The 17,236-nt window shown below is 35.1% G+C and overlaps 1 protein-coding gene across 2 annotated transcripts in view; it reads right to left on the bottom strand.

Moving 5' to 3' along the window:
* Window positions 1-17,236, bottom strand: part of TBC1D12 (TBC1 domain family member 12) — a 122,914-nt gene that overhangs the window by 21,988 nt on the left and 83,690 nt on the right. Inside the window, exons 7-9 of one of the 2 annotated variants that reach the window (XM_074295924.1) lie at window positions 13,804-13,884; window positions 7,018-7,106; window positions 6,010-6,081 (exon numbers count right to left, since the gene is read on the bottom strand). In XM_074295924.1, coding sequence (XP_074152025.1) covers window positions 6,010-6,081; window positions 7,018-7,106; window positions 13,804-13,884 — 242 coding nt within the window. Of the gene's footprint in view, window positions 1-6,009; window positions 6,082-7,017; window positions 7,113-13,803; window positions 13,885-17,236 lie in introns of both variants that reach the window. The other variant, XM_074295923.1, reaches the window with a different exon arrangement.

Here is a 17,236-nt window from a genome sequence, read left to right as displayed (position 1 = left end):
TTCCAAATCTTTTCCACTAACCTCTCAGCTAAGAGAAGAAGAGAAATTCCTCTAGGCTCTAATTCATTTTTAACCTGCTATTTTAGTAAAAAATAGCATTTTTGTAAGCTCCTTTTTCTCTCATTTGCTACATCTTAAAACTCTGACCACTTATTTTCTCCTTTACTCTTGTTTCTGACAAGAGTTGACTTTCCTATTCCATAAAGCCAACTCCTTGGCACATACCCAGAATTGCACAACTGTCTCCTCCTGTCTCTTCCCCCCTTTCCTGGGACTCACAAATATCTTCCATGAAAAATAAAACAATGTTGTTTAATCCCTCAAGTGAAAGTCCTTACTACTTCCTTTCATACACACAGAGAAAGCTACCTAAACCATCAGCTTCTACTTCTCAAATTTATGTAATCTGGCTTTCTATCTCATTTCTCAACTGAAACTATCTTTTCAAAGTTAGCCAGCTAAGTCTAAAGGCATTTCTCAACTCTTAGTCTTCTTGAATCTTTATGAAAACAAACATATGACACTGAGTCCCACCCTTTCCTACTTATCTTCCCCATTTTTCTGTTTTTCTGGATCTCAGGGCACTGGATTATTGTAAAAAGGCTTATTAAATTGGGCTCCTTGCCTCGAATCTCTCCCCACTCCAAACCATTCTCTACATAGCTGCTAAATTGATTTATTCTTACAGGATACATTGATGTCATTGTTCAAAAGTATTATTGCTGAAAAGATTCCAGCGCTTCCTTATTATCAAACACAAAAATTTTAGGGACATTTAAAATTCTTTATAACTTGGTTCTAACCTATCTTTTTAGATTTCTTTATATATTGTTTCTCCATTATCACTTCTATTTGATTTGTCTCCTCCTGTATATTCAGAATGAAGTATCTTTATGGTCTCTCTATTATTATTCTGTTATTACCCTTGGATGCTCTATTTATTTATTCTTAAATTTTTGTGGTCTGGAATGGTTGAAAAGTAAGTAATTTCTTCAAGTCTGGTTTCTTTATAGGAATGTTTTCAGTGCCTCTCTATTGAACATCCATAGTTTTTCATTAATGGTTAAGCTCAGATTTGCAGGGTAAGACACTTTCTGTGGCATCTTGAATTCCTTTGCTCTCTGAAACATTATTCCATTTTCTTCTGTACATTCTGGAGAGAGCAAAATAGTTGTTTTTTCCTTTATTTTATATTTGAAGTTCTTTCTCTTCATCACATATAATTTCTTATCATTGTAATTGTTAAATTTAATGACTGTTATGTCTTATGAGTTTGCAGCCTGGGGTTTTTATCTGGAGGCAATCTGTGGATTTTTCAAATGACACTTTTTTCCAGGCAGTATTTTTATTATTTCTTGTACTGTTGTGTTCAGATTATTTGACTTTTCCATGTTTTTCTGTGAGTTCTACATTCTATAAATTGTGTCCATGTACCCCGTCTTTGAGATTAATGTTTTGCTTTTATGGAGCTCATGCTTTCTTTTAATATTTTTTTTCTCTTCTCTTCTTCCAGGTTATCTTTTACTTTTATTTTGAATTTCCACTGAAGGTATTTTTTCTTGTTTCTTTGGTGAGATTTGACACCATGCACTCTTTTTTTCTATTTTGTCAACCTTTTCTGTTGTGCAGGTCACAAATTTTGTTTTCTCTCTTCTCATTTAGGGGCAGCTAGGTGGCACAGTGACTAGCACCAGGACTGGAATCAGAATTTCTAAATTCAAATTCAGTTTGACAACTTCTTAGTTATGTGAACACAGACAAGTCACAACTTCTGTTTGCCTTATTTTCCTCATCTGTAAAACAGGGATAATAGCTACCTCAAAGATTTGGTATGAGAATCAAATGAAATAATGGTAAATTAGTACTTAGCATTGAACCTAACACATAATAAGCATTATGTAAATGCTAGTTGTGGTCCTCATCATCACTATATAATTTAGAAGCAATCTGCTGCAGTTTTACGATCTCGTGGGAATATCAGGGTCCTCTGCCTTACCAGGCGCTATTTCAGCATCATCTTCTTTTTTAAAAATTAATATTTGTTCACAAATGCCTGAAATATTTTCCCTGATTTGGATGGGAGGTCATTCCCTCCTTTTTATGATCTCTTTTGGTTTACTTGCCTTTGCTCAAGATCTTGTTTTCTTGCTCCTGGATCTCTGCTAATTTCAATCTTTTTTCCCCTCCTTTTCCCTGTTGTTTCTTTTCTAACTCCTCTGTTAATGGCAGTCTTCTGGGGGCTGGAGCTCATCTCAGTCTCCTCCTATAGTTCATCAGTTCTATATGCACCAAGAGACTGAACCAGCTCCAGCTGGATGCAGATTTCACAGGGTGTCGCACAGCACACACACCTTCTGCCTTTCTATTTAGCCAGGGGAGTGTTTGAGGTGTGTGTGGGAAGGGTTACATAGAATTGATTCCCCTGCATGCCTGTGAGCTGGACCCTGGTGGGATAGGAAGGGGGAAGAGTAAGCACATTAGGAGTGCCTTCTCTGCTCTTAACTATTTTTTCTCATCTGGGGTTTTGGTATCAAACTAAGGAGAAGCTTAAATGGCTTTATTTCTTACACGTAAATCCAAAACTGGAAAAACATGAGAGATGATGAAGACTGCTCAATGTCTGATCCTCGATCTTCTTGGGCACATGACCTACAATCTTCCTCCTCTTCACATTCTCTTCAAAGCAACCCAACTTCCAATCCTTCTGTACTTCCCAAACAACACTCCATCTCCTATTTTCTTGTTTTTGCACAGTCTGTTTTTCTCATAAATGGAACTCCCTCCCTCTATTTCTATCTTCCAGGATCCTATCTTAAATGCCACTCTCTACATGAAGCCTCTCCACATAGTTTGCATTTATTTTGTAAAAGTTTTATACACACTTATATGGTTACAAAGGAAAGGCAATGTGGAATGGTGGGTAAAAGCCAACCTTGAAGAGCCCAGGCCCCACCTCTAATGCACCTGGATGCTGACTATGCACCTCTAGACACATATCACTCAACTTCTCATGCTCTGAGAATCTTTCCCTCACACTAAAAGAAAAGTGGCTAATATTTTCTGAAATAAGGAGTTTCCTCAAGGAGGAGTTCCCTATACTTCCAATAAAAGCCTGGGCTAATCTGTAACCTTAATACCTTCCCTTACTTGTAAACATGCTATCTTCCCTATAGAATTTAAACTTTCATTCCCATCTCAGAATTCCAGTGTCTAAAGTATGTTAACACAATAAATATGTTAACAAAAACATCCTCTGCTCTGAAGAGGTCAAATAGGGAGTGCTGCATTCAGTTCTCGGTCCTTTACTTTGGGAACAGCATGAATAGTCTAAAGTGCATACACAGAAGGGTGACCAGGTCAAAGAAAGGCCTAATGGCCAATAGAGCAACAAATAAAGCCTTTATTAAATGCTTACAGCACCAAACACTGTGCTTAGCTTAAAATCAAACAGTTTTGCCTTCAAGGAACATACACTTGTACATAGAGACACATTTACAGAAAAGTAGAAAGAAGGTAATTTTGTGGGGGAGGAGGCATTAGAAGGTAAAAGGAGAATGATGTTAAGAAAGGTATCATATAGAAAGTGGCAATTGAGTTAATCTTGGAAGAAAACAAGGGATTCTAAGAGAGAAGAAAAAAACCACATTCTAGGGATAGAAGATCAATTTATACATCATGTCATGTATGAGAAATGATGAGGCTAGTTTGACTGGATTATAGAAGCACAAATGGAAGTAATGTCTAAATCTGTAGAAACAAGTTTGTTTGTTTGTTTTTTTAATAAAGTGCTTTAAATGCCAAACAATGCAATTTATAGTTGATCCTAGAAGTAATAGTAATTAGAATTTATTGAGCACTGGAGAGTAACAGAACAGAATATTAGAGATAATATTCTGGCATTTATTTAGAGAAAAGGTTGAAAAATGGAGAGAATTGAAGTAAAAAAACAAATTAGGAAACTGTCTAAATGAAAAGTGATGTGAGCCTGAACTAAGATGATAGCCATGTGGTTGTACAAACTGGACTGGATGTAAGAGATACTGTGGAGATAGAACTGATGGAACTTGGCAACTACCTGTATATATAAGGAGGGAGAGAGAGAAGCCGAAGATGATGTGGAAGATATAAAGCAGAGTGATTAAAGGATGATAGAAATAAGAAAATCTGAAACATAATATGTTTAAGGAGTGTATATGGGGGACTAGAAAGAATTAAAATTGCTCAACCTGAAGACTGATTGAGAAATGTCACATGGAAAAGAGATTAGACTTGATTCAAGAGAACAGAATTAACATCAAGTGACCATGTAGAGAAAAAACTTCCTAATAATCAGGATTCTCTAAAAAGACAATGGATTGACTTTAAAGGTAATAAAATTTTTTTTTCCTTAATGAATGTCTTCAAGAAAGTTCTGAATAGTTATTTGTCAGATATACTGCCTTGAGGACATATTATGTTCAATTCAAATATATACTGCATCACAGAATAAGATGACAAAAATAATAAAAACAGAAAAAATGCTTAAGTGGATGATCTATAATATATAATAACCAAAAACAAATTATAATTGAAAAGTATTATGAACAAAGAGCTCAAGGAATTGCAAGTAAATAGGCAATTCAAAGGTTCTTTTTTTGAATAGGTTAAGAACATTAATAAAAATTATAAGCAAATCTTCTATACTAAAGAGGAGATCTGATTTCTAGCCCTGGCTCTGTCACTAGCCACAAAATTTTAAGCACTAACTTAAGATCTTTTTTTTTCATCACTGTTTTTTTGTTTGTTTGTTTGTTTTTAGAATTCCATGCTTGAGTCACTTTTTAAAAATCATCTATAAATTGAGTAGTTTGGACAATTTTTGAAACTCTTCCCAAATTCATGAAACTTTTTCAAATTACTAACAATCACTTTAGGTGGAATACACTGTCAACTCTATTAACTATGATAATATTGGTCAATATAAAACAACATAATAAAACCTATGGGTGCTAACAGACCCACACATGTAGAGGACCTACAAATTTAAAGGCTAGCTACAAAGTTTATGTATTACATAACAGTGACTTATTTGGGACTCGGAAGAGTGCTTAGTGATCCAGGCCAATACAGAGACAATATTTTATAGCTCCCCTTTTAAAGAAAGCAGATGAAGCCAGTACAAAGGCAGCTTAATATAGTATGGTGGCTCTCAAAATATGATCTCCTAGGAATCCTCAAGACCCTTTCAGGGCATCTATAAGATAAAATCTATTTTCAAAATAATAACAACATTTTAATTTTTTAAACATATTAAATATCAATAGCTATAACACAAAAAAACAAAGGCTCTTTGGGTCTTCAGGAGTCCTATGACCAAAAAGTTTGAAAATGACTGGTGTAATGAATGGGTCAAGAGTTAGCTAGGGAACCTCAATCCAAGTCATGTTCTGACCCAGCCATTTAACCTCAGTGCTCTAATTAATATTTCTAAGACAGTAAGGAGGCAGGGAAGGTTCTTTTTTACCTGCATAGGAGAGGGAGTCTCCTATATTAATAAATTCACAGATCCAGATCCAGGTCCAGACTATTCCATAGTCACTTTTATATATTTATATATAAAGTCATTTAATATATTTGTGTATATATTTATTTTATAGTCATGGATCTAATATGCATTACAAGAAAATCTGTGCAACCTACTAAATTGAGTCTTAATGGGAGATAAAAATAACTGTGACTTGTTCCTTCTAAACATCACTTTCCCCACTCCGTCTCACTTCCACCTATGCCCAACCCCATCACTTCACAGCAGACTAGCTGACAAGTTCTCAGAAGGCCACTTTATGCTATGATCTGGCAAACTGCAATAGGTTGTTACAGATTCTATGCAGAATGTTACATCAAGTGTTATGCTTAGGGCATATTAACAAAATCTAATATGTATATATGCATATCATTCAGAGGCTAATGCCCATGTTTCATCATACAACAGAACTAATTTTCTAAAATAGAAGTGAGGAAAATACTTACATAACCAACATCAGGCCTGTAACACGTATATGCTCCTAGGATACTATGTAACACATCATGATAAGGACCACCCTTAATGGGAGGAAAAAAATAAAGTTATTTTTTGAAACTGAATATCGGTGTTCAGATCCTGTATTTTTAATCTTCAAATCCTAAGATATCAATTTTAATACAGTTCCTTCAAAAAGAGCTTTTCCATTTATTCAACTGTCAACATTGTTTAAAATGAATTTTGTATTTCTGCAATTAAGAAAACAATTCTATAATAAAATAAAAGATAACTAAACAAAATGCATTCATAATTTACACCATTTAGATAATTTAAATAAAAATGTTTAAATTTTTTCCATGACTTAATAGATCAAAATATACAAGTGTCCAAATTCAGTAGAAAACAATACTAAATGAAATCCAAAATTATATTCAATAATGACAAAGACCATTGGAAATCTTGGAAACATGAACATCAAAGAAGAAATGGATGTCCAAAATAATAATAACACTGTAAAATACAGCCAACAATAAAATTTAAATTTAATAATCCTGATTTTTAAACTAAAAACCAATTACGTTAATAAAAGCTTGAATATGTTATTTAAATATCAACTTTTGAGGCTTTGAGCATGACAGGTACTCATGAAACACTTTAAACATTTTTGAGATGAGTTTCTTTACATTTTTCCTACTAATAGAGAGAAAAGTCTGTAGTAAGCACTGAAAAATATCCAACAAAATGTTTACTTAAAAATAAGATATCATTTAAAATCTATTCAAAAATGCTAAAATTTTATTACAAGTGCCTACCGCAGTACTTGGCCCACTACCCATCAGGGTAGGTCTTGCTCATTAGCAGCATTAGTTGGTAAGTACTTTGAGCAGCTTTATGAAATTAACTTCCTCTTTAAAATTTTTGTATTTTTTTAAAATTTCGCCTTTTTATAGACTATAGTTTGCTCTCTTGGTTATTATGAGAGGAGTATTTTTTGTAAGCTGGGTGAAAGACCTCACCTTCTGAAAGATGTAGAGAGAAGGGAATGTGCGAGATATATCCAGTTTAATTAATTCCAGACTAGCTTCTCGGTCAGCAACTGATACACCTACATCTGGCAAGTAAATAAAATAAAATAATTACTTGGCTTTCACACTGCCTAATATTATGTACAAGGAATAAATATGTGAGATGTGTTTAATTTAATAAAAATCAAGTTTTAAACTAAAAGAATTAAAGCCGAGTTATCAAGAACCTTGAGAAGTTACCATTTTACTTCTTAAGTGATTCTAGTGTCTAATCCATTTAGAGAATTACATGGTATGATGCCTAATTATTATTCCTTTCCAGGAAATGAAAACACTCTCTCAAAAAGTCAATATTGCCCAAAGTGATTCATAACTTTTTCTTAATATAAAACAGAATGGGCCAATCACCTTCTTAAACTAGAGATCATTTGTTCATGACATTACACAGATCTGAAAGGCTATTATGTGCATTAAACTAAAAAGATGAAAAACAAGGAAGTTTTTGAGAGTCCTTCCTAGTCTCATGGGGACCTTAGATCATCCAGCCCAATCCCCAAACAAATGAGGAAGCTGAGATCAGAGATTAAAGACTTGGTCCAAAGACACAGAGCAAGTTAAGTAATATAATAAGCTTTGGAATTTAGGACTTTGGACCCCAAATCTGATGTTCTGGGTAGTCTGGGGTAGCTCAATTATATGGAGCACCAGCCCTAGAGTCAGAAGGCCCTGAATTCAAATCCAGCCTTAGACACTAAACACTTCTGGACTGGGTGAGTCCAACTGCCTGGCCAAAAGCCAAAACAAAGCCAAGCATTCCTATTTTTCCCAAGACAGAAGTACAGGAGCCCATTCTAGCCAGCCAGGGAGCATCCTGCTCTGGTCCATTCTTCCAAAGAGGCTTCTGCCTGAGTGGCCCCCTGCTGGGGCTTCATGCTAGCTCAGGACAGTCAATCCCTTCCCAGGATCAGGGATACGATGGGTGCCACCATGTCTGCCGTTTTCCCTCTAGTGATCTGAATCCCTGAGTCCAAATTCATTCTTAGTCACTTCCCAGCTCTGTGAACTCTGTGACCTCTGCCTGCCTCAGTTTTCTCTCATCTGTAAAATGGGGAAAATGGCAGAATTGCTATGGTGACAAAATGATATAAAGAGCTCTGCAAATATTGAGATGCAACATAAATGCTGGCTACTACTGTCATTATTATTATTACTATTATTACCTCACATACCTGTCATTATGGCCTTGGAAGATAGAGCTAGAAACAATTTGGGGAAATTGTACAGGAGAAGAATTCCTTCAACTTAAAAAAAAGGAAATGATACCCTTAGGACTGTCCAGAAGTAGAAGGCACTGCCTAAGAGGCAAAGATGGCAGCTTACCATCTCCTCGGGTCCTCACACCAAGTTTAAAAAAGATCACCATTTACTAAAGAAGGTGTATGGGGAGTTATTGTTCAGACCTAGGTTAGAAATTCTGTAATTCCCTATGACAAAGATATGGATACATCGCTTTCAAAGAGAACATTATAATGATATGAAGAACAAAGGTTAGTTTAATCAACATTTGTGCCTAGAATATACAAGGTATGCCACAAGGCATGGAGAAGATAAGCTAGGCTAATCAGCCTTGAAATGGTTCAAAAGCCAAATTTTCTTTTATATCAGGGAGTAGATCTTTTTTTTGGCCACACAAAAGGAGGACTGCCCTCCTTCTCTAGAATTTCTTCTTTATCCAAATTTATGTCTTAGAAAAAGTTGTTCCTAGGGTCACACTGCATGTAGCAAATGCAGTTCGCAAATTCTGTTTTTTAAAAAAACAGCAAAGCTGGTTGATGTGATTGCTGAAAATCAGTGTTAACAAGGCACTTACTGGCTCTGGCCAACGCCATGCTCCCTTTTAGGGCTGTCCTCAGCAATGAAAAGGAATACTTTGTTTTCTAGATGGTAGAATAAAAGCAGAGGGAGAAACATCTATGGTTAAAGAGTATATATTAACTACCTTTATGCGGAGAACAATTAACATTGTGTTCTAGAGTGAATGAGTCTGAAAGATGGATTAAGACCTAGATGATAAGGAGATGGAGAGGAGAGGCCAAAAAAAAAAAAAAAAAAAAAAAAAAAAAAGCATTCCCTCTGTCAGCTTTGCTGAAATCATCATCCACTTCCTTCTTTGGGCTCCACCCCAAGCATGTCTTAAGCTCCCTTTTCTTCTTGAACATAATAGGTTTTTTATGTACAATTTCTCTCAATGATCTGAATAATAGATTTTATTTAAACAGTAGAAATATTTTTCTAACCAGTGCCCTTATCCACATTGATGAGATCACAAATCTGAATGATCACAACTAAAACAAAACAATTTTGCTTATGGTAACCATGGAAAAAAGTAGCTTAGTAGAGGAAGCATAAGAGAAAGTCACTTGGTATTTAAAATTTGTGAGTTATATTTCACATAGATAATCTAAAGTTAATTTTACCTGTAATTATCACAATAGTTTTTGAGCAATTTTTGTAAAATTCTTTTCTGATCAATCAACATCTATATACCTCTCTTCTCTAAGATGAAAGGATGAAGTTCTATTTCATCAGCCTTATATAAGGCTGGAATCAAAAATATCAGAATATTCTTGATGGTTACTGATACTGAAATACTGGACTATCTACCCTAAATGATTTAAATTAGGCAAGATCTCAGTAATTCTCTTATGCTAGTATAATTATAGGTTGCATTTAAAGAAGTAGAAGGGATAAAATAATACAAAGATAACTCCACTTGATTGGATCACATACAGAATATCAGGTTATGATATTTTAGCACACTGACCAAATTGTATCTAGAGTTCTACCTGAATAGTAAATGTTATCCATGACCTATGAAAAAAAATCACTGGATATTGAGAACAAAAAACTTTTAAAAAATATTTGAATGCATTTTAAATAAATTATTATATTTCCTATACATTTTAATAGTATTCTTGTCTTTAACATCATAGAATCAATGGAATTGTTTCTCTTTTCTCCATCTTATTCTCCTAAATCTATGACTACGACCTGTGATCATGACCTCCCCATTCATGTCCATGACTCATAGAATTTTTCTCCCTTCAGGGTTTGATCTTTCAGTTGACCACTTCAATTATGAACTGTCTTCCAATCTTAAATACTTTTACTCCACTGTTCAATTCTTGCCAATCCTCAACCTTGGATTACTCCTGCCATCCCCTCTCTGCTTTTACTCCTTAACTGCTGAACTTTTTTGGAGAATGTGACAAAATTATTCTCTCTTCCAACTGGAAATTGATGCTAACTGATCCCATTTGGGCCCTTATTACTGTAAGACAATTTATTTGTTTTTTAATTAATATAATGGTCTCCATATGCAGTTGTTTTAACCTCTCTCCTTAAGTCCCAGACTCCACCCTCCCTCTCTCCCCCCAGAGCAGATAACTTTGCCTCCTATTTTACTGAGAAAATCAAGGCAACCTGGAGAACAGAAAATTCTTTTTTTCTTTTTCTTTTTTAACAGTTTAAAAATTTTTATTTTTTTTCCAGCTTTTTCTTTTCTTTTTTTATTATAACTATTTACAAGATATATGCATGGGTAATTTTTCAGCATAGACAATGCAAAACCTTTTGTTCCAATTTTTCCTTCCCCTTACTCCCTCCCTGAGATGGCAGGTTGACCAATACATGTTAAATATGTTAAAGTATATGTTAAATACAATATGTGTATATGTCCATTCAGTTATTTTACAGCTTTTTATTTTCAAAACATATGCATGGATAACTTTTTAACACTGATGCTTGCAAAACCTTGTGTTCCAAATTTTTCCCTCCCTCCCTTCTACCTCCTCCCTTAGATGGCAAGTAATCCAAATATATGTTAAACATGTTAAAAAATATCATATGTAATTTTCTAAGTCATTATGAAGCCACTAGGGATCCTCAGGTAAGATTTGGTGACCATGGTTTTTATCCACTCTAAGCAATTCTTAAGTGGCTAAGATGCTGACCTGCATTTGTAAAGAAAATTTCTTGATCAGGCAAATCAATTAATATACAGGTTCATTATTATTACTATTGGAGTCTAGTCCCATATCAGATATTACAATGCCATGAAGGCATTATATCTTTGTATTCTAAATGCAGTGTCTAAAATTCCAGTACTTATATAAGGAGCAAAATCATCAAACCTTTAAATAAGTCCTGGGTCCACATGGCCATTGTCCAGAACCCTTGACCCCACTTATTTGAATCTCTGGAGGGTCCCAGACCTAAGCCAGACTTCTGGAACTGACCTATGCCAGTTCCATAATGGGAAATGAGAAGAGAACATTTTCCCCCCCTTTTTTCTGACGCTGGGGTTAAATGACTTGCCCAGGGTCACACAGCTAGGAAGTGTTAAGTGTCTAAGAGCAGATTTGAACTCTGGTCCTCCTGAATTCAAGGCTGGTGCTCTATCCACTGTGCCACCTAGCTGCCCCCAAGAAGAGCACCATTAAAGGGGATATAGATTAGATACAGATATACATAGATATCTTTGTATGTGTCTGAAAGTGAATCTAATGGAAGCTAGGGATACAAATAAAAGATGAAAACATGTGTTCCACTCTTCAAAAAGCTAACATTTTAATGAGGCAGACAATATGTATATAAATATGTAAATATATATAAATATATACAGTATAAGAAAAGTATCCCTAGTGAAAGGCACAAGCAGTCAAGTGGAATGGGAACAATCCCTTGTAGAAGGTAGGATTTGAATCAAATGAAGCCAGAAAAACTAGGTGGTGGGGGTAAAGAGGGATAGGGAATAGCCATTACAAAGGAATGGAATCAGGAGACAGCAAGGAAGCCAGTGTGTCTGGAGGGTAGAGGACAGTAAGAAAACTAGCAAGGAAGGATATAGGTTTAAATGACAAATCAGTCAATAAGTATTTTTAGGGGCTTACTCTGGAGCAAGAACTCCGTAAAAAGAGAGATACAAGAAAAGTAACAGAGACGGTACTTGGTAATGGAAAAAGAGGAAGAAACTGGGGTATAAAGAGTTCTAAACAAAGGACTTTATATATTTGGATCTGAGAATAATAAGAGAATGACTGGGTCTTATTGAACGGGGAGGAAAAGTATATGAGTATGGTCAGACCTGCATTCTAGGAAGATCAATCTGATAGTCATATAGAGGATGGACTGGAATGAGAAACCTGAAATAAGACCACCAACCAAAAGGCTATGAGAATAGTACAGGCATTTAAGATGAAGAGTATCAGAGGAGAGGCATGCAAGAGAGATGTTACAAAAGTCAAATCAACAGAATATGACCATAAATTGGATGGGAAAGCAATGAAGAAAAAACTTGATGCATTCAAATTAAATGTTCTCTAGTACACTTCTATTTTCAAAAGCATCATAAAGCAAGAGAAGGAGTAGCAACGGGGAGGAAAAGAGCAGATCAAATCTAAAATAAGGCTTATAAGAAAACAACTAAAATGAAAAAGGAACATTTAAAAATACTTATCCCTCCAGATCAAAAAGGCTGAGTAACTAAGAAGGGGTAGGAGAACATAAGAGTTAACAGGAAAGAACACAGATTTATTTCTTGACTCTTTTGCTTCAATAATCCAAAATAAGTAAAAAGGTCTTCAAAAGAGAAACAATAAAACAACCACAGGAAAAGGAAGATGAAGCTCAAGATGGGTGAGGAGATAAAAAAAGAGAGCCCTAAAGCTGAAGTAAAAAAGTTAAAAAGGGGAAAGACTGTATGCTTAAAAACCAAAGGCTAGAAAAAAATGATTAAAAAATTTGCAGTTGATTCGCAGCAAAATTCAAGCATAAACTATTAAAAAAAAAAAACAGATTGTGATTACTTAGAAAAGAAAGCAATTATCCAAAGTATTTAGTCTAGATTCACAAAAAACAATTTATGCCAATGCAACCTCTTTTTTTTTAAATTAAAACTTAATAAAATGGTGATTTCTGAAATACTGTATCACAATGGATCTTAATTTCAATGAAGTACCTCAAGATTAACCTTACAGAGAAGATGGGAAAAGATAGATGGATAATTTTAGCTGGATGATTCAATTAAGGACAGATACCTAGTTACTTAAATAACTTATCCTAGAGGGTGTTGAATTATGCATAATATTAAAAAAAGACATCAGATTGGAGCAGAAGTCAACTAATATTCAGAGCATAGAATTTACAAAGTCATGCTCTCATATTATCTTCATAAAATCTACACACTGTTTATCGACTACACCCTGGGTTCATATAACATAAATAAACTAAATGCTCTCTAGTATGCTAAGTTCCCAAGTTCATTTGAACTGATGCGGTAGATGCATTCCTGAGCAGATGAATATAATGAAAGTAGCATTTTAAGATTTATCTAATATCTTTCTTTTGAGAAAGTGAAAAAGAACCAATCAACTAGAAGGCATCAATATTGTAGATGTAAGTAGATAAGAAGTAGCAGAAGTGAAGCAGTAGAAGTAGCTGAAAATGAACAAGACAACATTCTAAACTTAGTGACTAATTAGAGATGCTTACAATAAGAGATGAGTTATCTTAGATGATTCCAAATTTCCAAGCATAGGGATCTCTGTTTCTATGTCTGAGAAACAAGGATATTAACAAAGGATAATTCCTTTCCTTATAGGGTTACAAAAGGATCAAATGAAAAAGCATCATGCAAATATATTAATGCATTAATGATAACAGCAAGACTTATCCTGATGATATTTCTAAAAAAATCTAACATTGACAAGGACACACCTTCTACATCATTCTCTGTACTTGTTTCACTGAAGCTTTTCCATCGTTCCTTTGCTCGGGAAAGAAAAATTTCATAAAGTTCTGTAAAAGAAAAATACAGACAAGTTAAAAAAAAGTTTAAAACAAAATGATAAGAATGGAACATTTACATTCCAATATCTAATCATATAATCTTATAATCTGTATGAGTAAAAGAGAAATCAAAACTTTCCTAGCCTAACAGTAGTTGCTGAAGCACTTAGTTCCCACAAACCTCTGAACTACAACATTTAATCAGAATCTATTAAGTATTTAGTAATATGTAGAAAACATGAAATTCTGTATGTAACAATTATAAAACATTCTAAATGAAAGAAAAAGTTGATGCATTCAAATTAAATGTTCTCTAGTATGCTTCTATTTGCCCAAGATGCCCAAGAAATGGAACCCTAAAAACAATCACACATACTGCTGCTAAAAGAGCATTTATGAAATGGAAGGGGGCTAAAACTGACAAAGCATGCCTTCTATCTTGTGTTCACCCAATGGACATTATTTGCCTTCAGTAAATTACCAAAAATTCACTGAAATTAGGTAGCACAATGGATAGAGCTGGACCTGAAGTGAGCAATAATTGAATTTAAATACTGCTTTAAACATTAGATGTGTGATTTTAAACAAATTCTTTAACATTTCTCAGCCTTTTCTTCATTTGTAAAATGTGAATAATAATAACATCTACCTCAAATGATTGTTTTGAGAATCAAATGAGATAGACACAAATAAAGTATCTGGCAAACCTTAAAAGTGTTATTTAAATGTTAGCTGCTATTATTATTGTTTTGGGTTGTTAGCTAGTTCTTGACTATCTGAAAAGAAAGACTCTCTCAGATTCTATCACCAACCAATTAATTAATTGACCAATGTGTTTATACTTTAAATTCTTTGAGGGAAGGGAGCATGATTGTTTTTGTCTTTTTATTCCCAGGTCTTCAAACAGCACATAATAGGCACTTACTAAATGCTTCTTAATTAAGCAATTAACAAATGCTAGCCACTGTGCTAGATGATGAGAAGTTGAGAAAGAAATACTCTTATATGTTTGGGAGGAATATAAAATTTGACAGAGGAGAGAACCAACATATATAGGAATAAGAATCCATATAAACTGATGTCTGGTGGGATATAGAAGTACTAAAGCTGATAAAAGTGACTTCATTTAGAAAATGGTACCTTCATTGAGTTGTGAAGGAAATGAGAAGTGCTAAGAGACAGAGATAAGAGGAAACACTCTAAGCACAAAGTGGGGCATCCTATGCAAAGACAAAAGGAGAAGACAAACACCAGATGGCCAGCTTGTTTGGCTCATATGGTGTATTTGGGGGAATAATGAATAATAATTCCAGAAAGATAGCTTAGAGCCAAATCATGAAGGGTTTTAAGTGTCACAAGGAGTATTTTACATTTAATCATAAAGAAAAGGAGCTACTGTTGTTTGTTATCAAAAGAGATGTTTTAAAAAAAAAAAGACAGAGTTGTAAAGTATCTCATAAATCTAAAAGTGATAGATACATACATCTTATTTACTATTTAATTTTCAGTAGAGGAGAGTGACAGAGTGATATTTGCCCTTTAAAACAATCACTTTGGAAGAAGTGTAGAAGACAGAATGGCAAAGAAAAAGACCTAAGACCAGCAGTAAGGAGACTTTCATTAATCAATGTGAGAGGTAACAAAAGTCTCAACTGGATTGGTGGCCATGAGTCAAACTTAAGGAGAAAGGCTCAAAACATACTGTGGAAATATATAGTAGAATTGGCAAGACGTGGTAGTTGACTAGATATATGCAATCAAAAATGACTGAGGTTATGAACCTGAGTGACTAGAAGGATGACAGTGCCCTTGATAGAAACAGGGAATATTCCAAGAGGGAAGGATTTTGAAAGGGAAAAATAATAAATTCTGTTTTGAACATGATGAGATTTGAAATACCACTGAAGATCCAATTTGATAGGTGGTGTTAGGGGACAGGAGCTCAAGAGAAAGATTAGAACCGTGGGATTACAGGTTTAGGACCTCATGAGATCATCTAGTCCATCCCCTTCATTTTTATTATAACAGATGAAGAAAGTGAGATCTGAGGAGGTTAAGTGACATGTTTGGGGAACATCAGAAATAGATATCAGGCTTAGCTCCAGACAGAATGTATCCTACCAGGGGCACTGATGAGATTACCAAGAGACTGAATATAGAGAAAGGAGAGAAGTGGTCCCAAGCCACTGAGATGATTCCTCAACTTGGGGCAAGGACATGAATAATGACCCTGTGGAGCAGCCCAAGGAGGAAAAGCCATGCCAATAGGAAGAGGACCAACAAGAGTGTAATGAACAGTCAGAGAAGAAGCTGCCCACGAGTCCACAAGGCTAAATAGAGTCAAATATGCCAAGAAGAAGGAAGAACACAGAGATCAAGTGATAAGGACAAAGTAGGAAGGCAGATGACAAGTGTTTTTTTCATGATGGGGGAAATGTGAGCATATTCACAGGAAAACAAGGAAAAGATCAGAGATGAGGTAGCAGTAAGTTTATGAGGGCAATTTGCAGGAGGCAGGGGATAAAAGGAGAGAGGATCTGGTTATGGCAAGAGGACCAGAGACTTCAGAAATTGGTGAAACTAGGAGAGAACTGGGGAAAGATGTCTAGGTATTTTGATAGTAAAGGGGAGATTGTAAAGGTGCACTTGAATCAGACTACTGAGCACTTAAGGCTATTTGACAATGACTCTATTAGCATATGTTTGGAATTACTCTTCTCACTTAATGCTGGCTCAAGGTTTGGGGTAAAGAGAATTGTAGGTAAGGATTAGAGGGTGGGGTGAAAGAGGAGAGAGATCTTCACTTTAGCAGCAGGAGGAAAAGAGAAATTGGTGGCAAGCCTTCAGGAGGTTTGTCTGTCTCCTTTACTTCAACCCCTAAAGACCAAGTACTTTTACTTATCCTGACTCTGGCTGTTCCTGAGACCTCCAGGGAGCTAGTCCAGACTTTCCAGGAAATATCCACACAATGTACTCTATTTTCTCAGCAAAGGAGGAGTTGAGGTCCTTTGCTAAAGAGTTGAGAAAGGTGGTAAAGGACACTTGAAAAAAGCAACTCTAAAATGGCATGAGGAACAAAATGAAAAATCAGATAGAAATGAGCAGATGAAGACCACAAAAGGGCTGCAGAGAGGCACCAAGTGAAATTAAGCAACAAGCTGTCAATGGACCCAGTCAGCACTATCAATGTAAATTCCTCAGACTCACATCACCAGTACATGAATAAGAATGGAGGAAGCAGATCCATGGATGGAGTGTAAGAAGAAATAAGGGACCTTAGGAGACAGGTACAAAGATCTGAGAGTAGAAGACAATGTAAGATTAAACTGGTTAATTACTGGGGTAGTACTAGGAAGGAAGG

The sequence above is a fragment of the Sminthopsis crassicaudata genome, chromosome 2, assembly GCF_048593235.1.
Source record: "Sminthopsis crassicaudata isolate SCR6 chromosome 2, ASM4859323v1, whole genome shotgun sequence".
NCBI classification, from domain to species: Eukaryota; Metazoa; Chordata; class Mammalia; order Dasyuromorphia; family Dasyuridae; genus Sminthopsis; species Sminthopsis crassicaudata.
Note: the sequence above shows the minus strand (reverse complement) of the source record. Positions and strands in the feature narration are given on the sequence as shown.